General features: G+C 44.6%; 1 protein-coding gene across 1 annotated transcript in view; it reads right to left on the minus strand.

The window, feature by feature from the left end:
* Positions 1-25,782, minus strand: part of akap6 (A kinase (PRKA) anchor protein 6) — a gene marked incomplete at its 5' end in the record, with an annotated part of 139,880 nt that overhangs the window by 86,140 nt on the left and 27,958 nt on the right. The window contains 2 exon segments of the mRNA XM_079174641.1: positions 16,932-17,134; positions 17,941-18,037. Coding sequence (XP_079030767.1) covers positions 16,932-17,134; positions 17,941-18,037 — 300 coding nt within the window.

A 25,782-nucleotide genomic window follows, 5' to 3' on the forward strand; every position in this document is an offset into this window, starting at 1 on the left:
GAGGAAAGGATGGAGGGAGAGGAGACAAGAGGGAGGAAAGGATGGAGGGAGAGGAGATAAGAGGGAGGAAAGGATGGAGGAAAGGAGACCAGAGGGAGGTAAAGATGGGGTGAAATCCACTGATTGGAGTAAAACACTAATGAATGAAGAAGTTGACGAGTTCGTTGGTAGATTTTCTTTGACGTGAGCCGGATGGAGAGAAGAGGTAAAGGATGGAGAGATGGAGGAAGATAAAGAAAGAGATGAAGGAGGAGAGAACAAAGACGTGATGATGATGATGATGATGATGAGAAATGAAGGAAAACAAAGAAAGGACCAATAAAAGGAGAGAGAGCAGCGCCTCTGGCCTCGGTGTTGTGACAGGAATGCTTTACAGCTGTTGGCATCTGCCACGACGCGCCGCCATCGGCCCCGAGGGTCTTCTTCACCGCGTTATTGGGGTTGCCACAGCGACAACGACAACAACATCAGCTCCGGGGGGAATTATTTACAAAAATAAATAAATAAAACAGGGCCCCCCCCCCAAATGAGCAGGGGGGAGACCGTTAGCGGGGCTCCTCAGCTGGGACCGGATTCTGATCGCTTTACGGCCTCGTTAGCCGGCTCGGTCCACGCGGTGCAGGAACGTCCTCTCATGGGGGGGTCGCTCAGAAAACAGCCTGTTAAGGCTTTAAAAATGCTAAATTCTCCCCCCGCAAAAGGCTTTTATTTTGAAAGGTAAGAGCAGAAGGAGATCTGGTCTGCGCTGCCTTTGTCAAGGTTGGAAGGATTAATAAAGTTTGCCCGTCTTTGTTCAGGCTACAGAGCCTCAGAGTTTATATTAAAATAAAGAAAATAGACTCAACCCGGACCGGACGACGTGATTGGTTGATGCTTTTATTCAACCTCGTTGTTACAGATTACTCATCGTTAGCGTAACGTTCTTTAGTGACACGAAGAACAGCGGACTAAAAAATAAACTAAATTAAATACATTTTAAATGATGGTCCATTTAGAGTCAAACAGACCATAATGCAGGGGGTGCTTTAGGGCGGGGCTTACTGTGATTGACAGGTCTCGTGTACGATTGTGACCAACGTGAGTTTAACACCCAGAGAGCAGAGAGGCAGCAGAGTCCACCAAGGGCTCTATTTCATATTTAATACGCTCACCTCATCATGCTCAGACCTGGTGTGTGTGTGTGTGTGTGTGTGTGTGTGTGTGTGTGTGTGTGTGTGTGTGTGTGTGTGTGTGTGTGTGAGAAAGAGAGAAAGTGAGTGTTGTCTCTCTGTCTCCTTTTTGGTTTGTCTGCAGGTTATTTAATGATTTTTTTACATACAAGTGATTCATCATAATATTTCCAAGACAATCTTCTATTATTCTTCGCCTCCCTCCCTCCCTCCCTCCCTCATTCCCTCCCTCCCTTCCTCATTCCCTCCCTCCCTCCCTCCTTCCCTCACACACACTTTCTCTTTCAGTTTCTCTCTGCAGTAGCATCATCTAACTCCTCGGTCAAAGCGGAATAATTGTCAATGAATATTTAACAAGGTTTCAGATGAAGGGATAGACATCATCCTCTCACTCACACACACACACACACACACACACACACACACACACACACACACGTTCTCTGTGAGCAGAGGTTAGTGATACGCCGTGGTCAGCGGTGCGTACAGCAGCCAGTGGATTAGCGGAGGGGAGATGATGAAGTGCAGAATAAATACTAAATAAACACCCTCTGCTTTCACTCCACATACTGTAACACACCGCTCGTCGGCCATTTTGTTTCCTTCTCGACCCCCACCCCTCACACACACACACACACACACACACACACACACACACACACACACACACACACACACACACACACACACACACACACACACACACCTGTATTTTTCCGGAGGAGGTCATGAAATCGTAATTAGCCAGCCGGCGGCATCTGTAATGTTTTAATCCGGTGTCGACGTGTCAGCGTGAGCAACGTTTTAGAAATATTCAGAGTGTGTTGTGGAAGAGGAAGAGGTTGCTGCTGATGTGCCCCTGAGCAAGAGACCAGGGGTGAGAAGAGAAGAGACGCACGTGTTGTAGAGCGTCCTGAGACGTTCAGACGGATTCATGAACTCATTGAGACGCTTCAGAGCAAAGTACAGAAAACTACAAACACGTACATCTGTGATGATGAACACACACAGATACAAAGTATCAATAAATACTACAGGTATCAGGTATCAGTGTTTGAGTCTGTTACTCTTTAAAATACTTCTCTAACGCTGGTGTTTTATAAGAACGGATTCTTGATTTATGAGATAAATCATCACCGGTCCGAGTGTTTGAAGAATAGAATCAAATAAATCAAATCTTCAACAATCTAATATTTTATATCAAAGTATCTCAATGATCGGTCCAACTTTAATAGATTGAACGTCCATCACCAAGATCTCTCTCCCTCTCCCCCTCTCTCCCTCATGTATCCCCCTCTCTCTCTCTCTCTCCCCCCTCTCTCTCCCTCATGTATCCCCCTCTCTCTCTCTCTCTCCCCCCTCTCTCTCCCTCATGTATCCCCCTCTCTCTCTCTCTCTCTCTCCCTATCCCCCCCTCTCTCTCTCCCTCATGTATCCCTCCCCCCCTCCCCCCCCCCTCTCTCTCTCTCTCTCCCTATCCCACCCTCTCTCTCTCTCCCTCATGTATCCCTCCCCCCCTCCCTCTCTCTCTCTCTCTCTCCCTATCCCACCCTCTCTCTCTCTCCCTCATGTATCCCTCTCTCTCTCTCTCTCCCTCATGTATCCCTCTCTCTCTCTCCCTCATGTATCCCTCTCTCTCTCTCTCTCTCTCTCTCCCTATCCCACCCTCTCTCTCTCTCCCTCATGTATCCCTCCCTCCCCCCCTCCCCCCTCTCTCATTGTAATCAGCAGCCCTTACAGCCAATCTGCTGGCCATAAAGCTGTCTCCAGCCTGATGATGTACGGCTCACAGAATTACCTTATCTGCTTCTGATTTACTGTGCCTCACAGGTAGAGAGACAAAAACAGCCTCCACACCTCCGTCACATCCATCTCTCCGTCCCTCCTTCCCCTCACACATCCTACACTTCCCCCCTTTTTCCTCAACCTTGCTTTTATCACTCTTCTATCAAACCCCCCAGCCTCCCTCTGCTCTTTTGTTCTCATATCTCCTCCTCCGTTCGCTCCGTATCTTCATTTCTCTTTCACTAATAAACTTTATTCTGTCCATCTCTTCTCCTTCGTCCTCTTGTTGTTCTCTTCCTTTTAAACCTCCCTCCATCTTGTATCCCTCTCTCCCTCAGTTTCCCTCTTGATGAAGATCTTCCTTCATATTTTTGACCCTCTAATCCTCGTCTATATTCCTCTTTTTGTGTTTCTCTCCCTCGTTCTTCTCTCTCTTTCTTCCATCCCTCTTTTAGCACTTAAATAAATTCTGCCATTTCTTTTGTTTTGTCCTGTTTTCCTTTTCGTCCATCCCTCTTCTTTTTCATTCTCTAGCGTCCATTCCTTTGTCAACCATCCTTCTTTTCTTCCATCTATCTCCCTGTGTGTCCTCTCCTCTGTCCACCCATCCTCTCCTCATCCTTCCTTTCATTCATCCCTCAACGATCCCTTCCTCCTCCTCCTGCTCCTCCTCCTCCTCCTCCTTCCTCACATTCCTCCCCCTCACTGCTCTCCTCTCCATCTTTACCCTCTCCTCCCTCCACTCGCACCTCCTCACTAGTGGAAGGAAGCGAGGAGAGAAGGAAGGAAGGAAGGAAGGAAGGTGTCACTCATGACTAACAGAAGTAACGGCATCAGATGCTGTGAAACACACACACACACACACACACACACACACACATTTCAGACAAAAAGCTTCAACACAACAAACGACCGGAACAATCAAAGTAGAATAAGAACATATATATACACACACACACACACACACACACACACACACACACACACACCCACACACACACACACACACGCACACCTCAGCATCAGATGCTCTGCTGGTAATTACAGCCTACAGTGGTCCTTTCTTATCTTTTTATTTAAGAACAAGATGGATCATCTTTGATCAGAAACAGAGAGAGAGGGTGTGTGTGTGTGCGTGCGTGTGTGTGCGTGCGTGTGTGTGTGTGCGTGTCTTCATGTACGACTACAAATGAGTGAAATTATATCAAAATGTGGTTTGGATTGTGTGGCTTTGAGAGCAGCGAGGAGGAGGAGGGATGTAATTAAGTCACCACTGTGCGTGTCTGTGTAGGTGTGTGTGTGTCTGTGTAGGTGTGTGTGTGTCTGTGTAGGTGTGTGCGTAAGTCTGTGCGTGTGTGTGTCCATCTGCATGCGAGTGTTTGTGTGATGTGTTTATTCTCATTGTCCTTGCACAGATTCATTCATTTGTATTCATGTGTAAGTCCATATGTCCATGGAAGTGTGTACGTGTGTGTGTGTGTGTGTGTGTGTGTGTGTGTGTGTCTGTGTGTGTGTCTGTGTGTGTGTCTGCGTGTTTGAACATGTGTCAGTTGTTGAATTCCTTCAGCAGCCTTCCTTAATGAAAAATAAATAGTGTCCACTGTTTCAGGACGTCCTTTCAATCAGCCGGAGACAGAAGGAAACAGATAATAATCTTCTCATCAGAGACGTCGTCCTCCTTCAAACCGCAGAGCAAACCACATTCTCATGCTCTTATTTTGAAATCCTCTCTGTCGCTACAAAGGCGTCGCAAAATGTCCCAACACGAGCATTCGCTTCTGTGAAAGTCAGACACTGAGGAGGACGAAACATAAATAAAGTTAGGAGTTTCAGAAAGAGATCCTTCATTACTGGTTTATTTCATAAAGTCAAATCATGTTATATAATAATAAAGTAAAAATATGTTACATTTCACACACAATCAAATAGAAGATGATCAAATCTATCAGTGAAATTGCATAGAATCAGATTTGGGTTGTTGGTCTCAGACCTTTAGTTTTAAAGCTCTCAGTAATCTTCTTGTATTAAGTGATGAACTCTGACGTCTACAGTGAGTGTGTGTGTGTAAAGTCACTGATGTAAATAACATGAAGCTCGTGTTCTTCTGCATCCGAAGCTGGAGGAGAGAACTGAACTCTGGACTCTCCGGGCGTTCTCCTCGCTCACCGACCGCTCCGCCAATCAAACTCCACTAGGACGTCCTCTAATAATCCCCCGCCACCGTATCCGTGTTTAACAAGGTAATACGACACCAACCATCTGTGGCTTCAAAAACAGAATAACACCCACTTTACATATTCACTTTTACCATCCGCGTAATTAAATATTTGAGAAATATCAGGAATGGGAAATTAAAAGAGGAAAAAAGCGATCGGCTCGTTCGCTCTCAGAGTGCTTCACCAAACGTCAGAGTGCCGTCGGCAAAGACACAGAGAGAGCCGGCTGCTTTTTAAACTCACTTTATAAATTACATTTCGGAGTGCTTCAGCATGCTAATACCTGCTGCCACGGAGAGCACACAGCCTTAATTATTTCTTATTGGGATCGGCAGCCAGTATTTGCATATTTCATTTAGCGGTGGTGGTGGTGCAGGTGGGAGGGAGTGAGAGTCACTTTGCGTCTCCGCAAACTTGTTTTTTTTGGGGGGATGCGTTCACTGACCGCATGTGTTCAGAGGAGCGTTTGATTTTAGGACGATTTGAGTCATTTCAACGAGCCGCGGCAGATTATTGGATATAATTAACAACGTTGGCTTTTAATATCATGCAAAAACAGGTCAGGAAAGAGTTTTAAGAAGCGGAATGTGCTCCACTTTGTTTCGGCTAAAAACATCAATTAAAGCGTCATTTATACTCAATTGGCTTCAATGTGAGGACAACAGCAGCAGGAAGTCAGACTCTTTAAGAGCTTAATGGGGAATGTTGTAGAACACGCCCGTCTGAAGAGGAATCAGCGTGTTTGGACAGTTGAGACTCTGACTGACAATCAACCAGCAGCAAGTTCAAGTCGACTGAAACACGACAGGAAACTTTGTTCACATTTGACTCTAAAACATTTGTGTTGCTTTCTGTAACAAACTACAAACTCTCAGTGAATCCAAATAAGATTTATACACTTTGACCAAAAGCTAGAATTAAATATCTTAAAGTGTTTGAGTTACAGAATGTAAACTGAGTGAAGGACCGCGGTTATAAACGGGACTTTAAAACCAGACTCGGACGTATTAACCGTCTTTGTTAATGTATTAAAATGTGTATTTAAAGCATTAATGTGTGAGCAGACTTAATAAACCGATGAATCCATTAGAGTTATGGTGACTCTTGTTTGTAACGTTATTAATGTGGATAAATAAACTTCTAGAAAATGTCGATGTGATGAAATGATTTGATGAGGCGGCGATAAAAACCCTGATGATGAAGCAGCTTCAACGTGACGTTTCTCAGCAGTTTGCTGGAATATCACAGAACGTCGATGTGTTGAATATGTTCAGACTCTGTGCATATATATTCCTGATTCTGCAAACTTTGCTCCTTTGATTTATTTTAAAGCTGTGAGACTTCCTGCTGCTGTGTAGCATAAAACCCTCCGGCTACTGAGCGCTTTTATCACTTTTAAGTGACCTGGAAACGCAGCTTAGCAGATCCTAAACCAGGGATTAACACCACACTGAGATTTTGTGAACACAAATTATCTTGATGTTGTCGCCGCGCGCCGAAAACCAACTCCCCAAAAACTTCCCCAACTTTAATCTTAATTTATGTAAAGTGCTGTGTGGTGGTAGCTCCGGGAGCGGGACAAGCCGTCTGATTGGCTCTATCAGGTATCAGGCAGGAGTCCAACACTCCGTAATTTGATTTAAAAACGCTCGTAATAACCTGAGGTCAATATTTAAATCAGGCGGAGGGGAGAAGAGCCGCTCTGCCTGTTCGGGATGCTTCAGCCCACCGACCGGGATCTCCACATTCCTTCCTCCTCTGCTCCCCGTGCTCTTCTTCTCGCTTCCTTACCTCCTTCCTCTTCCTCATCTCACCCTCCTCTTCCCTTGTTTATTTCCTCTTCGCCCACAAAACAATCTCAGCTGTTCAGTTTCCTCGCCGACACTACATGAGGTTTGACTTATCTTTTGTCAAAATGTGTGTCCATTATTGGAATGTTTGACCCAGTTGAATTGTGGGTAACAAACTGTCACCTGAACCCAAAGGAAGAAATGTTGTGAGAAGTCTTTGTGGTGCATTCAAAGAAGCTCCGAGATTCAACGATTGGAGACTTGGCTGCCAAACAAAACGGTGAAATCTTCTGCTGAAACGAGTCGATTAATGATCAATACTTCTGAAGAGGTATTCGTGTTGCATTGAGCTCTCACAGCTAACGATGGATATTTAGGGTCTGAATGATTATTTGAAGTTCAATCTAAAGTCAGAACTGGTTATACGATATGTAAGTCTGTACGAATATATGACTTTTTTTGAGTAGATTTTGGGTGAGCTGTGCGTAGGTGTATGTTATGAATATACATGTGTGTGCGTGTCTGGGCATGTTTATTCATCTGCATCCATTACAGTGATTCAGGTTGGTCTGGTATGTGTGCTCTCTGTGGCTCTGTCATATCATTGTTTTATTCACTGCTTAATTGCTAATTGTTTGTCTAAATATCTTCAGTAAAAATAAAGTAATCACTGGTTGCAACCTTTTTAAATGCATAAAAACAAACAAAAAAAACACAAAGCCTTTTCAGACGGTTGGAATATATTTGCATAGTTCTAAGAACTATTGTATTCGCTCTGCAAGAAGTTGAAACAATCGTACTTCTTAGCCTCAATCTAGTAGCACAAAGGCTAACCCAGGAGCAAGAACACTAACCCAGTAACGTTAGCACAAAGGCTAACCTAGTAGCACAAAGGTTAACCCGGTAACATTAGCACAAAAGCTAACCTAGTAGCACAAAGGCTAACCCGGTAACATTAGCACAAAAGCTAACCTAGTAGCACAAGTCTAACCCGGTAACGTTAGCACAAAAGCTAACCTAGTAGCACAAAGGTTAACCCGGTAACATTAGCACAAAAGCTAACCTAGTAGCACAGGTCTAACCCGGTAACATTAGCACAAAGGCTAACCCGGTAGCATTAAGGCTAACCCCGTAAGGCACCGCCACTGAAGAAGCCGATTCAAACTGAAATCTTACTTTCATTGGGGATATTTAGTTTGTCTTCATATGACTGTGGCGTGTAAGAGAGTTGCTCGTTTATTCTTATATTTAGCTAAGAGAGCTTGTAGGAAACATCTACAAAGTCTCAACTAGCATCACTGTGGAGAGACTGAGGTCTACGAGACTCCAGAGGGATTCCAACCATGCGGAGCATCAATGAGCTACAGTCCTTCACTTCAACGTCATGGGTCCCAAATAAATAGAGAATAAACAATTAGTACGAGATTTCACTTCAGAGTCCTCTTTGTGTCCCAGAGTCTGGGAGGAAAAAGGATTTCCTCCATCTCTTTCTTTTACCTTGATTCCTCCTCTCTTCCCCCCATCCTTCCTCCCTCTCCTCCCCCCTCCTCCCCTCCCTCTCTCTCCTGCTCTGTGTGGTCTGTAGGGTGAAATAGAGGCCCGAGGCCAACAAGCTGTCTCCACCAGCTACACTGATAAGACACACACACACACACACACACACACACACACACACACACACACACACACACACACACACACACACACACACACACACACACACACACACACACACACACACAGTCACCATACAAGTGCCAACAGTCACAATCACAAATGTACAAGTGCCTCATCCACACACACACACACACACACACACACTCACTCACTCACTCACTCACTCACTCACTCACACACACACACACACACACTCACTCACTCACTCACTCACTCACTCACACACACACACTCACACACACACACATGGTAAACGTTATTTAACTCAGCTCAGACTGTGTGAAGTGACACCCAGGAGGTCACTTATCATGTCCTACCTGAACATTTCTCTCTCTCACACACACACACACACACACACACACACACACACGTGTTCCTGCGCGGCATAAATGTTGATGTGTATGCGTGTGTGTATGCGTGTGCGTGTGTGCGCGCTCAGGGCTGTTTGGTTCAGCTCTCTAACAGGATTTGCGTCCCCCGTGTCCAAAGGAACATGGTCTAATCTCGACCCGTCACCTCTCTCACACCTCAGCCTGCATGACACCCCCCCCCCCCCCCCCCCCCCCCCAGGGGAAATTGGTACGTTCCAGACTCCGAGACTCTTGAAAAAAATAAAATGATAGAAATATAAAATATACAGTGAGGCTGAATATATTGTGTGTGTTTGTCTGAGAGGTGCTGATACAGGAAATCACCTGAAGTAGATAAAGATTCAAGAAAATATTTAAAAATGTTATTTAAAAACATGAGATGGGAATTTCTTTACGGTTTAGATTTAGATGTTTAAATAATCAAATAAATGAAAAATATCAAAGTTACTAAAAATCAAATACTAGGACTTTTAATCATATATTATTAACGTAAGTAAATACAAATTAAACACATTTTAAAAACCTCTCCACATTGCCAGGAATACAGTCATGATGGGAAAACACTGAATACTTTATGTGTTGTTTGGTTAGTTTTTGATGATATTTTTATTGTACAGATGAAATCTCCCCTCAGGTCCCAAACAGCCCACAAATATGAAGACAAGACCTCAGTGCAGACGTTAAAAAAGAACGGCAAACACCTGTAACTCCAGAGAAAGAGTCAGATTCAGGAACTGTCACCGAACACATCTATTCACCTGTGTGTGTGTGTGTGTGTGTGTGTGTGTGTGTGTGTGCGTGTGTGTGTGTGTGTGTGACCAGACTCAGTCCAATCCCCTGTAATGTGACAGACAAATCCCACTAAGCTGTTAAATATTACACTGGTTTCACACTCGTATTAAACACCTTTCTGCCTCTCCCTCTCTTTCTGTGTTCACTCACCCACACACACACACACACACACACACACACACACACACACACACACACACACACACACACACACACACACACACACACACAACCTTTACCTTAATCTTCAATATGCAAAAAAAAATAAAAACACTACAGATGTCACTTGAAAATCTCCACACATGCACAACAAATCTCTCATAATGCAGCGACACACTGTAGGAGTCACACAATACCCTCACACACACACAAACCCTCAGTGTGTGTGAGTGTGTGTGTGTGTGTGTGTGTGTGTGTGTGTCCTAATCCCCGGTGCTGGCCGTCTTGTCGGAGCGTTATATTTGCTGGTATCAGTGTATCTCTTTCCTCGCTGCCTAATCCCACCACCCCAGCTCTGATATTTCCTGACATTTACATGAATCACTCCTCTCCAGACGGACGGACGGAGAAAGAGGAGGGAGGGAGGGACACGGGGAAGAGAAGAGGGGGGGAGAGCTGGAGGATGGAGGGAGAGGTGGGGGGGGGGATGCAGGGAAAGACGAGGGTTTGAATGTGAAGGGGCTTAAACTGTAGAGGAGGGACGGGAGGGAAAAGAGAAAGAGTTAGAGAAGGAAGGAAGACATCGATATATAAAGGACAGATAAGAAACAAAGGGACGTGAGGGGCAACAGAACAGGATGAGGATGGAGAAGTTCTAGAAGCTGTAGGAGGGAAGGACGGATGGACGATAACAGACAACTATTTAGAGGAAAGAAAGAATGGAAGGATGATCAAATACGGATGGACAGACGGCCGGATAAAGGGATGGATGGGTGGATGATAGACGGAGGGACAGATGGATGGATGGATAGACGGAGGGACGGATGGATGGATGGATAGACGGAGGGACGGGTGGATGGATGGATAGACGGAGGGATGGATGGATGGATGGATAGACGGAGGGACGGATGGATGGATGGATGGATGATAGACGGAGGGACGGATGGATGGATGGATAGACGGAGGGACGGGTGGATGGATGGATAGACGGAGGGATGGATGGATAGACGGAGGGACGGGTGGATGGATGGATAGACGGAGGGACAAACAGACGAAAGGATAGATGGATTGAGGGGCGGATGAATGGATAGATGGATAGATTGATGGACAGATGGATGGATAAGGGAGACAAGTGTGGATGGAGGAAGTGATGACAAAAGAAAAGGAAGGGGTGGAGGAAGGTGGATGGATGATATCAAGGAAAGAAACATCGATGTCCAAGGTCTGGAAAAGGTGGGAAGGAAAGGAAACAAGGACGGATAGATGAGTGTAGAGAGAAAAGGAAAGGAGGAGGGGAAGACAGAGTGAACAAGGGGAGGATAAAGGGAGCGAGGGAAGGACGGACTGGATCTGACTTTCTGTCGCTCCATCTGTTAGTATCTTCTTTTTTTTCTTCTTCTCTTTTTCATTTCACAATTTAATAATGAGAGAAGGAAGAAAGGGAAGAGAAGGAGGGATGAAAAGCCGGACACCTTGTCAGCGACATATGTTAACACCAATAACAACAAGCTCTTATGAGCGCCACGAGACACACACACACACACATTACTCACTAGAGACTCATTAAGGCCCAGTCTAAATTAATGACCTCACACCACACCTGTTGTTGCTATTAATTCATTGCAATATCAGCGATTAATTAATAGAGGGGACGAGACGAAAGCTGTTCAGGACAGATTGAACTTAATCCAAAATGAGCATAAAAAAACTCAACATGAGGTCCGTTTACAAGCTTCGTCCCTTTAAAGTTTTATTCAAACTACTTTCAGAAGAGTGACCGTAAAATATGAGACATGATGATAATCCAGATACCTCAGAACGCTTCGTGGACTTTTTCACCAAAAATCATCTCAAAAACACAAAACGATCGTTTAGTTTGGATCGTAAAGAAGAAAAGACGTTTTCACCAGCAGACACGAGCTGTGATTCATTGAGCTGCAAGAAATATGAATTATAAACAGCTAAATACACAAGATACATAAAGATATATTACACAGGATTAGATCATAGAGTGTGTGTCAACTTTATCATTTGTTTTCTGTCATTGTGTGTATTTTCTATCAGTTTCTATTGTATCTGTGAAGTCACTTGTGTTTTGGTTTTTGCAGCGATGAAGATGAATGAATTAATAAATGGAGCCATGAGAGACGATCCACGTCAAACCCGATCACACCGTCACAAGTTCAATGAAGCGATGAAACAATTATCACAGAAAAGAAGATTTGAGAGCAAATATGGATCAAATCTCATCACATAACGTCTTCTATCTGTTGGGTAACACGTATTTCTACATTCTTGATGCGTTTACATTCAGAAACCTGTTGTGTGAAGTTATCATGAAGCCGTGAGGAGATTCAGATAAATGAGTCCCAACATGTTGCACAGATTCATATTCAGCTGCAGCCACATTCACTGAATTGCATGCTAACTATCTTACAGCCAAGTGTGAAATATGTCATTTGCCTCTGCTCTTAATTGCACTAAAAATGAAGATTAAGAGGATGAATTATTGATACAAGTTGGTATTTAATCTTTTGTAATGAATAGTGGATCCGCTGGTTATAAATATTGTACGAGGCTTCATAATTTGATACATTTATTCCAATTTGCCCTTTATTTTGCCCTTTAGTCAAGGTTACGTTCATTTAAACACACACACACACACACACACACACACACACACACACACACACACACACACACACACACACACACACGTAGATGCTAAAAGATACTCACAAGCCTGCACTGAAAACACACACACACACACACACACACACACACACACTGCAGTGTGTTTACGTAGCCTCTGCCCTTGGTCATTCTTGTATCATCTTTTTCAGTGAGGTCCAAGCACACACACACACACACACACACACACACACATAAACATGATGCTCTTGGTTGACCTTGCAGCCCCCCCACACACACACACCTCTGTGTGTGTGGCAGTAATTAGGCCATGCATCTGATTGTCATTAAAGAGCGCTAGCAGTTAATGAGCACACAGTAAAGCCACGTGCAGGGATTCTTACTGCACATAATATCAGTTATTTCCTCCATCAAGCTGTCTGATGGCTCTTCATGGAGCCGCATAGTTAGAGTTTATGTTCATGACCATGTGACCAAATGGTCACAGGTACGACACCAACACCAGTGAGGAGAACAGGGAGGCCCTCTATGCCTAAGCCCCGCCCCCCACTGCTACTCCCACCTCTCCGGGTAACGAGTGTCACCGTTACACGTTTAACTAGAGCTCCAAATCCACAAAAACCAGTCTGGAGAGGAAGAACATCTGGAGAACGATTGCATGAGAGCCGATGGAGCACGGCCTGTGGATGGATGGCCGACGCGTTAGAGCGGCGGGACTTAGCGAAGGATCTATTCTCCATAAAAGCTGCAGATTAATGCTGAAATAATGGCATGTCATCAAATCTGTGATGTTTGATTTTGTTGTGGATGACTTTAGTCCTGACTTGTTGTGGATGACTTTAGTCCTGACTTGTTGTGGATGACTTTAGTCCTGACTTGTTGTGGATGACTTTAGTCCTGACTTGTTGTGGATGACTTTAGTCCTGACTTGTTGTGGATGACTTTAGTCCTGACTTGTTGTGGATGACTTTAGTCCTGACTTGGACTTGTTTTGGATGACTTTAGTCCTGACTTGTTGTGGATGACTTTAGTCCTGATTTGGACTTGTTGTGGATGACTTTAGTCCTGACTTGTTGTGGATGACTTTAGTCCTGACTTGTTGTGGATGACTTTAGTCCTGACTTGTTGTGGATGACTTTAGTCCTGACTTGTTGTGGATGACTTTAGTCCTGATTTGGACTTGTTGTGGATGACTTTAGTCCTGACTTGTTGTGGATGACTTTAGTCCTGACTTGTTTTGGATGACTTTAGTCCTGACTTGTTGTGGATGACTTTAGTCCTGACTTGTTGTGGATGACTTTAGACCTGACTTGTTGTGGATGACTTTAGTCCTGATTTGGACTTGTTGTGGATGACTTTAGTCCTGACTTGTTGTGGATGACTTTAGTCCTGACTTGTTGTGGATGACTTTAGACCTGACTTGTTGTGGATGACTTTAGTCCTGACTTGGACTTGTTTTGGACGACTTTAGTCCTGACTTGTTGTGGATGACTTTAGTCCTGATTTGGACTTGTTGTGGATGACTTTAGTCCTGACTTGTTGTGGATGACTTTAGTCCTGACTTGTTGTGGATGACTTTAGTCCTGACTTGTTGTGGATGACTTTAGTCCTGGCTTGTTGTGGATGACTTTAGTCCTGACTTGTTTTGGATGACTTTAGTCCTGACTTGTTGTGGATGACTTTAGTCCTGACTTGTTGTGGATGACTTTAGTCCTGACTTGTTGTGGATGACTTTAGACCTGACTTGTTGTGGATGACTTTAGTCCTGATTTGGACTTGTTGTGGATGACTTTAGTCCTGACTTGTTGTGGATGACTTTAGTCCTGACTTGTTGTGGATGACTTTAGTCCTGATTTGGACTTGTTGTGGATGACTTTAGTCCTGACTTGTTGTGGATGACTTTAGTCCTGACTTGTTTTGGATGACTTTAGTCCTGACTTGTTGTGGATGACTTTAGTCCTGACTTGTTGTGGATGACTTTAGACCTGACTTGTTGTGGATGACTTTAGTCCTGATTTGGACTTGTTGTGGATGACTTTAGTCCTGACTTGTTGTGGATGACTTTAGTCCTGACTTGTTGTGGATGACTTTAGTCCTGACTTGTTGTGGATGACTTTAGTCCTGATTTGGACTTGTTGTGGATGACTTTAGTCCTGACTTGTTGTGGATGACTTTAGTCCTGACTTGTTGTGGATGACTTTAGTCCTGATTTGGACTTGTTGTGGATGACTTTAGTCCTGACTTGTTGTGGATGACTTTAGTCCTGACTTGTTGTGGATGACTTTAGTCCTGACTTGTTGTGGACGACTTTAGACCTGACTTGTTGTGGATGACTTTAGTCCTGATTTGGACTTGTTGTGGATGACTTTAGTCCTGACTTGTTGTGGATGACTTTAGTCCTGACTTGTTGTGGATGACTTTAGACCTGACTTGTTGTGGATGACTTTAGACCTGACTTGTTGTGGATGACTTTAGTCCTGACTTGTTGTGGATGACTTTAGTCCTGACTTGTTGTGGATGACTTTAGACCTGACTTGTTGTGGATGACTTTAGTCCTGACTTGTTGTGGATGACTTTAGACCTGACTTGTTGTGGATGACTTTAGTCCTGACTTGTTGTGGATGACTTTAGTCCTGACTTGTTGTGGATGACTTTAGTCCTGACTTGTTGTGGATGACTTTAGTCCTGACTTGTTGTGGATGACTTTAGTCCTGACTTGGACTTGTTTTGGATGACTTTAGTCCTGACTTGTGGATGACTTTAGACCTGACTTGTGGATGACTTTAGACCTGACTTGTTGTGGATGACTTTAGTCCTGACTTGTTGTGGATGACTTTAGTCCTGACTTGTTGTGGATGACTTTAGTCCTGACTTGGACTTGTTTTGGATGACTTTAGTCCTGACTTGGACTTGTTTTGGACGAACAGCAACTCGTCTGATGATTGCAGCAGAAGGATTTCTGGTTACCACTGAAAGTACCGGGGGCCATTTTGCCGGTTGGCTCCCACAGAGGGAGGATCTTGCACTTCGCTGTTAGTTTAGGTTCATTGTTCAGCTGCCCAGAACAGACATGAGCTGAATAATTCAGAATATCACAGAAGTACGTGCAGCACACAGAAATAATTCAGCAGGTTCACACCTCAGTTTGTTGTTTGGAGGTTTTACGGATCAAAGCTTTAAGTGCAGAGGGAGATTCACACAGATAATGAATGGACTGTTAATGTGCTGCGGCCAAGCAGCTAATGGACACACACACACACACACACACATACAGAGGTGGTAGCTGGCTAATGGCTGTCACTGTTGACTGATCACAGTGATCAGGCTGCTGCAGCTCTAATTGCTACTAAACAATCTGAAAACAACCAGAGTCAGGTCTGCTAGAGGAGGAGGAGGAGGAGGAGGAAGAGGAGGAAGAGGAAGTGAAACAGAAGAGAGAACAAGCAGAATGGAGAGGAAGATGAGCAACAGGAACTAGGAAGAGGCAAGAAAAAACTGAATTAAACTGATGGAATGAGACCGACGAGAGGAAACCAGGAAGGGAAATGATGAAAGACGGACGGTTAATTGTATAAAACCACATAATTCAAAAGATGAGGAAATAAATGATCTAATATTATCTTTAGATCAGGTCGGGGGTCCTAACAGGGTGGGGAGGAACATCTGTCAGTTTAATGTTTGGACTGAATGTTCTCTTGGTGGGAAGGACATTTATTTTAGACGAGGAAATGGAAGAGAAGAGGAATTATCTTTTCTGAGCAAATGCTATATTTAAAAAAATAAAATAAAATAGAGAAGCAGAAGAAGGAAGAAAGAATGAACAAACAAACAGCAATAAAGTAGAAGGACAAGAACCAGAAGGCCACAGATGACTCATGGAAAATGTCTAAACACACACACACACACATACACACACACACACACACACACACACACACACACACACACACACACAGCAGCAGCACGATGTGAATGACAGGACTGTCGCGATGAGAGAGACAGAAAGGGAACATTAATTACATCTAATTAACCACGACCAGCCAATTAACCAGCAGCCAATGACAACTGAGAAACCAATCAGGACGTTAATTGGCAGCCAATGCAAACGTTGCAAAGACATTTACAAAGGACCCTGGGTAAGTGTGTGTGTGTGTGTGTGTGTGTGTGTGATAGGATAAGAGAGAGGGATAACCGGGATCAACCGGAGAGGAAATGGAAGGATATCAGCCAAAGTAAAAAACAAACAATGAACAGATGGACAGAATAACAGAGAGATTCAAAGCTGAACAGAAGAATAAAAAACACCGTTTGGTTTCTTACCTCGAGGCCGTCCGGAGGGCACGGAGCCTGCCGATTGGCCGACGCGTCGCCCGAGGCGGCGACGGGCTCGCGCGATTGGCCGGAGCAGAGGAGGCGGGCCTGGATGCAGCGGAGGGCGCGGAGCATCCAGCCATGTTGGCGCCGGATCTGCCGCTGGAGCTGATCCCATTGGCTGGAGACCATATGGAGGATATCCTTCAGACCTGCAGGGCGAGAGATGGAGGGATAAACCGAGAGAGAAAGAAACGAGACACACATTTGCGTCAAAACCAATTGACAAAGTAGTTACAAACGAGCTCGTCTTAGAGGAGACCTTCATTCTAGGAGGATTTTGGCGCCCCCTGTGGTCAGATACGGTAGTGTTTTGTGTTGAAACTTCGCTGTACTTCCTGCACAGCACGCTACAAGAAGTTATACATTAATATCTAATATGTCATAAAGGATTTCAGACTAGCGGTTTTGGTTTTGTCTCACAACGGTTCCTGTGATACTTTACGAAATGTTACTTTGTTGTGTGTTTTCCTAATAAAGTAAGCAACATGTGTCAACTTCTTCACGATTATGTGGACAACATAAATAATAACTTTGTGTGATATCAGGATGGGAACCTGTGGATCACACATTTAGTTCGTCGGAGGCAAAAGTAATGATTCAAAGGTTCCTGAACCTTAATGAAGCTGTTGTTTGAGATCAAATTAACAAAAAGGAGTAAAAACGTCTTATTCTCTCTGTCTGGCTGCAAAGATTTTGAAAGTATAAAACACATTGAATATGTATTTTCCCTGCCAGCAGTTTCTTTAAATCTGCCTCTCCGTCTCATTCTCTGTCTTCATCTCTCCGTCCGTCTCTTTCGGCTACATTCAAACCAGTTCTCCTCTCTGAAGGTCAATCTGTTAATCCAAATATTAATAATGAATGGAACAGAGTCGTGGGCCTCCGTTATGACCACCTGTGTGTGTGTGTGTGTGTGTGTGTGTGTGTGTGTGTGTGTGTGTGTGTGAGGACCTACCTGATTGGCTGGAGGTGATGACGGCGAGCAGAGCTCGGCCTTCCTCCATCACGCTCTCCTTCAGAGCGCTGTGACCGTCCACGTTTAGCTTGAAGCTCTGAAACACACAAAGGTCTTCATCAGAAGAGATCAGGCTCATTTACACACGATGGTGAACAATAAATCATGAACATCCATCACGGCTCAGACTCTTTTCCGCTTCAACTTTGACCTCAGAATGAAGTGGTTCTCATAATGTGAACGGCGTCTGATGATCACGTGACCGCTGCTGGGACGACTCGTTGACACGAGCAGCACAGAGTCACTGTTCCTGACAGACGTGATGGATGTCTGAGGAGGCTGAGGAAGGGATCGGACTCGGTCAGAGAGAAGTTAGAATAACGGAGAAGCATCTCGATGGAAGGACGTATGAACGGATGATAAACAGATGGATGGAGGCGCAGAGCAGCCTGAGGCGGTGCTGGAAAACACTGCAGTCAGATCTGTGGACAACAGTACAGCCTTTCTGATCCGTGTGTGTGTGTGTGTGTGTGTGTGTGTGTGTGTGTGTGTGTGTGTGTCGAGCCTCAAGGTGCTCAGTCCTCAAGACTTAACCACTTCTGACATCCTGCTGTGCTGCCATGGGAAATGCTGCACACGCATATTCACTTACACACACACACACAAACAATGCTCTAAAGACTCTGCTGTGTGAGTGTGTGTGTGTGTGTGTGTGTGTGTGTGTGTGTGTGTGTGTGTGTGTGTGTGTGTGTGTGTGTGTATGTGTGTGTGTGTGTGTGTGTGTGTTTCTGAGGGCGATCTGACCCGTTTGTCCCGTTAAAAAAAAAAAAAAAATGTTTTTCAGTTTTATTTTCCTATTTTTTCAAAAATAAAACAAACCGATATAAACTTCACCAGAACGAAGCAGAAGAGACGATACAGGATTGAAAAACATGTAACGATACAAGACAATTAAAACCGTGCCCCCCCCCCCGAGTCTCTGCCTCAGACGGTCTGCAGTGAGGGATGGACGGGCGACGGCATCCGTCAACACGCGACAAGGTCAGACCTCCACACCACCAATATTTATGGAGCAAGATACACAGTGGAGACGGATGGGACACACACACACACACACACACACACACACACACACACACACACACACACACACACTCTGAGGGTCTGCAGCTGGAAGTTTGGGGACGAATTTAGAAAAAGAAAATAGATCATCACTACTTATTTAATATTACACAAACTTATGATAAAGCAACAATAAACTTTAATTAGCGAAGAGTTTAATGGTGTTCGGAAGTTGAACCCTCGACCCCGGCAGCGTTAGTGCCTTGCTTCAACACTGTTCTTTACATGTAACATTTCACAGATAAAACAATAAAATATCACTTTGAGAACCCAAACCATCAGCTATCTCTCTCCAGCCCCTGTAAACACAGTCATGCATCATTATTATCCAAATAAAACATGACTGTCTGCGTTCTGCCATCATTACCGCCTCGCAAACGTCGTAAATTACTTCAAATCTCACGGCTGATTGAGTCATTTTACAGACTCTGCGCCCACTCTGCCCCCACATCATTTTACAGATAAGCTGGTGAAAAAATACCTCACAGCTAATAAACATAAAGTACATTTATCAGCACCACTAAAACACAGCGTGGCTGTCTGCGTCTGCGGGATCGTGGCCGGCTCACGTTAGGAGTGAATTAGGTTTTGGTGGCAGATTAGCCGGGCTATCGGAGAGCGATCGTATATTTCAGCCGGCTTATTCCACCAGCGATTTCGGCTCCGTTTAATATATGGAGAGCATAGAATCGATAAGAGTAGAACAGCCAGCCATCAATCACGCCGTGATAAGGCATGCAGAGCAGCTCTGCCTTTATGCACGGCGGACAGCGGGCGGCAATAAGAGGCTGTGTGTGTGTATTTATGTGAAAGACAGAAGGAAATAGAGACAGTGTGTGACAGACAGATAAGACAAGGACAGTGTGTGTGTGTGTGTGTGTGTGTGTGTGTGTGTGTGTGTGTGTGTGTGTGTGTGTTTATGGATGTACTATAGAACAGAGAAAAGCTCGGGACTATAAACATAATAGAAACTTTAAAATAAAGTGTATAGTTTGTAGAAGTGACGTTTCTCCTCCAGATAAAAAGAATCCAAAACTACATTTAAGATCAGCTCATAATGTTTATGTTCATCAGCAGGAAGTCCACAAAGATGAGACGGGTTGAGTTGAGACGGAGTGAACACAACGTCGGTTGGTGGACGGATGTTTTGAAGCCTCGAATTTGGCGATTTTGCCGTCGACATCTTGTTTTTGTCGCATCCAGTGAACAGGAAGTGACCATATGTGGACTGAGGAGGAGAGACGTAGAGACGGCGTATACGTCTCTGGTAGAGACCTGTCAATCACTGTGTAGCCCCGCCCCTAAAGCATCCCCTGCTTTATGGTCTGTGTGACTCTAAATGGACCATCATTTACTAAATGAACATCATGCTGTATTGAAGAAGACTTGAAACTAGAGATTGAGACCATAAACTCATGTTTACAATGTTTACTGAGGTAATAAATCAAGAGAGAAGTAGAGTCATTTTCTCATAGACTTCTATACAACCAGAGGAGTCGCCCCCTGGTGGACATTCATAAAGCAGAACAGGAAACAAACCGCTGGCTCTCAAGTCACGTGCTTTGCCGACCCTCCGTAGCACAAACTTGAGAGTTTTTTAGGACGTCTCACTACTTTCAGAAACGAGAAACGTCTTGTTAGCTATCTTCCTAAACAAACGAGTCAGACACAGGAGACACCGTGGTTGATGGCTGCCGATAGCTGACGGGAAAACAGAACCCTCTTCCTGTTTCGGTTGCTCAATGGTTGACGCACTTCCTCTGTGCCGTAAATGGAGATTTTATCCGGCGGCAGAGAAACCTGTATTTTCAAAGTGAGGCTTATAGGGAACCAACTTAACTTTATAATGATGAAGTTAAAGCAAAGAAATAGTCTATTGCTACTTTAACAAAACCGGTTCAGAATGGATCGTAAAGTAACGACGGCCACAAAGGACCTCTGAGGAGGCGGAGCCTGAAAGAGCAGCGAGACACATGTTTGCACCATAAACAATGAAAGTTAAATCAGTGGCCTCACTAGCAGGCTCCACAGTGAGGGCTCACTGCAAACAATTCGTGTCCATTGGTTGCAATGAGTGGCATCCACACAGGTCACCGACCATCAGCAGTGTTCATAAAGTTACATCTAGTTTTAAACTCAAACGGTTAAATGGTGAAAAGAAGCAGGTGGATTTGTTTTGTTTTTTTCTCAGCAGCTGTGTCCTGTGGCCTAAAACGTTCCAACTCCCTGAACACACACACACACACACACACACACACACACACACACACACACACACACACACACACACACACACACACACACACACACCAGTGGGCTGCTTCAAAGCCTGCGTGATCAGATTACCTGTTAGCATTAGCATATTAGCCCGGAGCGACGGGGTAGGACGGCCTCAGAAGCCTACCTAATATCATTTAGCTTTTTAGCATTAGCATATCAGCGAGGGCGCTAAGAGGTGTGCAGCGCTGATACGGAGAGATGACATTGAGGTTTGACATTGAGAGTGTGTGTCGAGCTGCGCTGATCAGAGGCTCACACACACACACACACACACACACACACACACACACAGCAGACAGGATCGGGTTGATGAGACATGATCTGATCAAAGAGTCTTTGTAATAATGATGATCAAATTGTCTCCATTCAGACAGAGCCGAGAGAAACTATACGGCTGTATTCCCGAGGTGTGTGTGTGTGTGTGTGCGTGCGTGTGTGTGTCTCTATGTGTGTGTGTGCGTGCGTGCGTGTGTGTGCGTGCGTGCGTGTGTCTCTATGTGTGTGTGTGTGTGTGTTTCCTCACCCTCTCTTTGCTTTCCCTCTCTCTTTTTCCTGCATACACCTTTTATATGAAGCAATAAAACGCAGTTCTCTCTCTTCCTCCTCCCTTCTCGAATCGCATCTCTCTCTCTCGCTCTCTCTCTCTCACCCTCTTTTCCAACAAATGACTTCTTCAATCTCTCCTTTTCTCTCCCTGCCTCCCTCTCTCCTCTTTTTATCCACCATCCTCTCCGTTCTTCTGTCTTTCTGTCACCTTTAATCCTTCGTCTCACATTTTTCTTCTTCTTCTTCTTCTTCTTCTTCTTCTTCTTCTTCTTCTTCTTCTTCTTCTTCTTCTTCTTCTTCTTCTTCTTCTTCTTCTTCTTCTTCTTCACGTGACAAATAAACGTCATGAAAAGGCGAAACACTTGCCTGAGAATATTAGACATCTAGGGCTTTTATTGTGAAAGGTAAGAACTGAAGGAGAGGATGTGGTCTGTGCTGCATTTGTCAAGATTGAACGGAGTAATAAAGTTTTGTCGTTTCTTAAATATAGGGCCAACACCACCCGTTCTCTACAAGGTGATTGGTTGAGGACTTTATTCGCAGCGCAAAAGGCTTCTTCAAAAAAAAAAATAATATTGAGGTGCAAACTATATCATCCAACTCTTGGTCAAACAGTGAAGAACAACTACTTCTGAAATGTTAGAGTTAACAGGATTTGGATTATTAACACTATTCTGAATTTCATGTAGCGATCCCTCACACCTCCTGAGGAGACTGAGATCTACAGTCGTTAATCAACCAACGAAGAAGAGATTCAGCTGTTGTTTCCTGTTGTTTGAGACGTTTCAGTGCGTTTTCACATAATCTGCATTTCCAGATTTAGTCAGTTTGGTGAGGAGGTAGTCGTAGAGAGCCCCCCCCACACACACACACAGCCCCCCCCCCCCCATGTTGCCACCACTAGTGTGTTGCTGCTGGTAATGGGATTCAAAGGCCTGGATCGCCCATCAGACCCAATCAATAGGCCTTTCATTGGCCGCCATCTCTCAGCGCCTTACAAAGAGCAGCCTGTGTGTGTGTGTGTGTGTGTGTGTGTGTGTGTGTGTGTGTGTGTGTGTGTGTGTGTGTGTGTTTGCATCCTCTCGCCTCACTGATCTCCCCGGGGTTCCGGAAAGACCTGTGCTTATTTGCTCCACGCGCCCTAAAACACACATATAGACACACACACACACACATACACACACACACACACACTCACACACACACACACACACACACACACACACACACACGCCAGCTGGACCAAATATTCAATTGGGAGAGCAGCTCCACTCCACCCAATGCTGCCCTGGAGCTGTGTGTGTTTGTGTGTGTGTGTGTGTGTGTGTGTTTGTGTGTGTGTGTGTGTGTGTGTGTGAGTGTGTGTGTGTGTGTGTATGTGTGTGTGTGTGTGTGCAAGAGAAAGCAATATAGAGAAAGAGAGAGAGAGTAACAGAGTGTGTGAGTATGTGTGAGAGAAATAAAGACAAAAAGAGACGGACAGAAGGAAAGAGAGACAAAAGACAAACAGATAAGAGACGGAATGAAACAAAGAGCAACGCCGTCTCCTGAAGATGACATCCGTATCAACTACTTTGCATAACTAAAGCGTGATTAAAGGATAAGTGTGGAGATATTCTGTTGTTCTTATTGTTAACAAACAGCAGCAGTGAATGTATCACTAAGCTCCATTACAACTCATCAATGAGCCTCACTGTTCTTCATCATCATCATCATCAACACACTGGAGTTCATTCTGTTTCAATACTCACTAAAGCACCACATGTGGATTAATACGCTGCTGAAAATAGTCCCCTGCAAACGTACTACTTCCTCCTGGAACAGTGCTGACAGAGCCAACAGTGTACATCTGACGCTTTCACGTTCGACGCCGTCGGTCAGGACGCGGCGTTATCAGCTGTAACCGCCTCATGAGAGCAGCGCAGAGCGGCGGCGGTGAGCTAACACGCTCTAACATCATGGACTGTGTATATGATGTTTTAAAGCATTTTGGCCGACGCCGTCCTGGTTTTTTCTGCAACCAGTGAACAGGAAGTGACCATATGTGGACTGAGGAGGAGTGACGTAGAGACGCCGTATACGTCTCTGGTAGAGACCTGTCAATCACTGTGTAGCCCCGCCCCTAAAGCATCCCCTGACTAACATGCACTAAATGTCACGCGGCCGGCCTGCTCCTCCGTGTCTGTACATAGATAAGAGTAGTTTGAAGAGATATTTGATGATCTGAATGTTGAATAGAAAACTTTTAACTTCAGTGTTTTATTCTTCTACGTCTTAAAGATGTCACACTTCCTGAATTAGGAACCCGTCGGCGGTGATCATAATCTAGTCAGCAGTCACATTTCCTCAGAAACGTCTTCGGTAAAACACACGAGCAAAATGTAAACACAAAAGAGAGAAAGACAAAGAAAACCTGCTCTCTGCAGTAATCAACAAAGAACACACACACACACACACACACCATTACACACCCAAAGACACTAATAACTACAAAGTGTGAGTGTGACTATCGACACAGACACACAAACACGGAGTCGGTTAGCTGAGGCGCTATCGACGGCGCGGTGGTTCAAAGTCCCGTTAGCGATGCCTTTTCATCCTCTTTCTGCTTTATTTAACGAGACGCGCCAATTAAGAGCCGGCAATTCTAATTGAAGCTAACCGCCGCTAACGTTAGCACTGCTGGCACCCACAACAAAGTCAACACGTGTAAACAAACCAACAAACACACACACACAGCAGAAATAAATATTTAGAGAAGACAACTGTGTGTGTGTGTGTGTGTGTGTGTGTGTGTGTGTGTGTGTGTGTTATGCTGTTCTTCAGGGACGGATATGGAGATGCTGATTTGGAAATCTGTCTAGGAACATGCAAATGTATGCAAATAGCAACTGTGTGTGTGTGTGTGTGTGTGTCTAACACACATGCCTACTGTTGTGCACATATGTATGTTTGCATTTGTACGCTTCTATGCAAATACAATCGGTTTGTTTGTCTTAGTGTGTGTGTGTGTGTGTGTGTGTGTGTGTGTGTAGAAACTTAGCATTGTGCATCAGTTGGTTGTTACATTCATACGTGATGTGTGTGTGTGTGTGTTTGTGTGTTTGTGTGTGAAGCCCATATGTTTGCCATAAAGAGAGTGAGTAATCGCCAAAGTGCTTCTTGCCTGTGTGTGTGTGTGTGTGTGCGTGTGCGTGTGTGTGTGTGTGTGTGATGCAGCACTCACTGATCTATAGGCGCTCGCTTGTTTTAAAGGGTGTGTGTGTAAATTAGAGAAACACAGGGACAGTTATTTGATTTTTTTTTTCTTTTTTAGTAGAATAAACAAATGGAAGACGGAGAGATAAACAACAGAAAGAAAGAAGAAAGAAGAGAGAAGAGAGCAGATGGTGAGAAAACAACAAACATAAAATGGCAGGAGAGAGAGAGAGAGAGAGAGAGAGAGAGAGAGAGAGAGAGAGAGAGAGAGAGAGAGAGAGACAGAGAGAGAGAGAGAGAGAGAGAGAGAGAGGAGAGAGAGAGAGACAGAGAGAGAGAGAGAGAGAGAGAGAGAGAGACAGAGAGAGAGAGAGGGGAGGAGAGACAGAGAGAGAGAGAGGGAGAGAGAGAGAGAGAGAGAGAGAGAGGGAGAGAGAGAGAGAGAGAGAGAGAGAGAGAGAGAGAGACAGAGAGAGAGAGAGGGAGAGAGACAGAGAGAGAAAGAGAGAGAGAGAGAGAGAGAGAGAGAGAGAGAGAGGGAGAGAGAGGAAAAGGCAGAGCAGCGCCGGTGAAACAGGAGAACGAGATGCAGATGAAAACAAATTGGAACAAAAGAAGAGAAATCAGGATGAAAACAGTGAAGATGAAACAGGAGTCAGTGTGTGTTCTGTCTTCATCTTCATCTTCATCATCATC

Source organism: Pholis gunnellus (assembly GCF_910591455.1).
Source record: "Pholis gunnellus genome assembly, chromosome: 15".
NCBI lineage: Eukaryota > Metazoa > Chordata > Actinopteri > Perciformes > Pholidae > Pholis > Pholis gunnellus.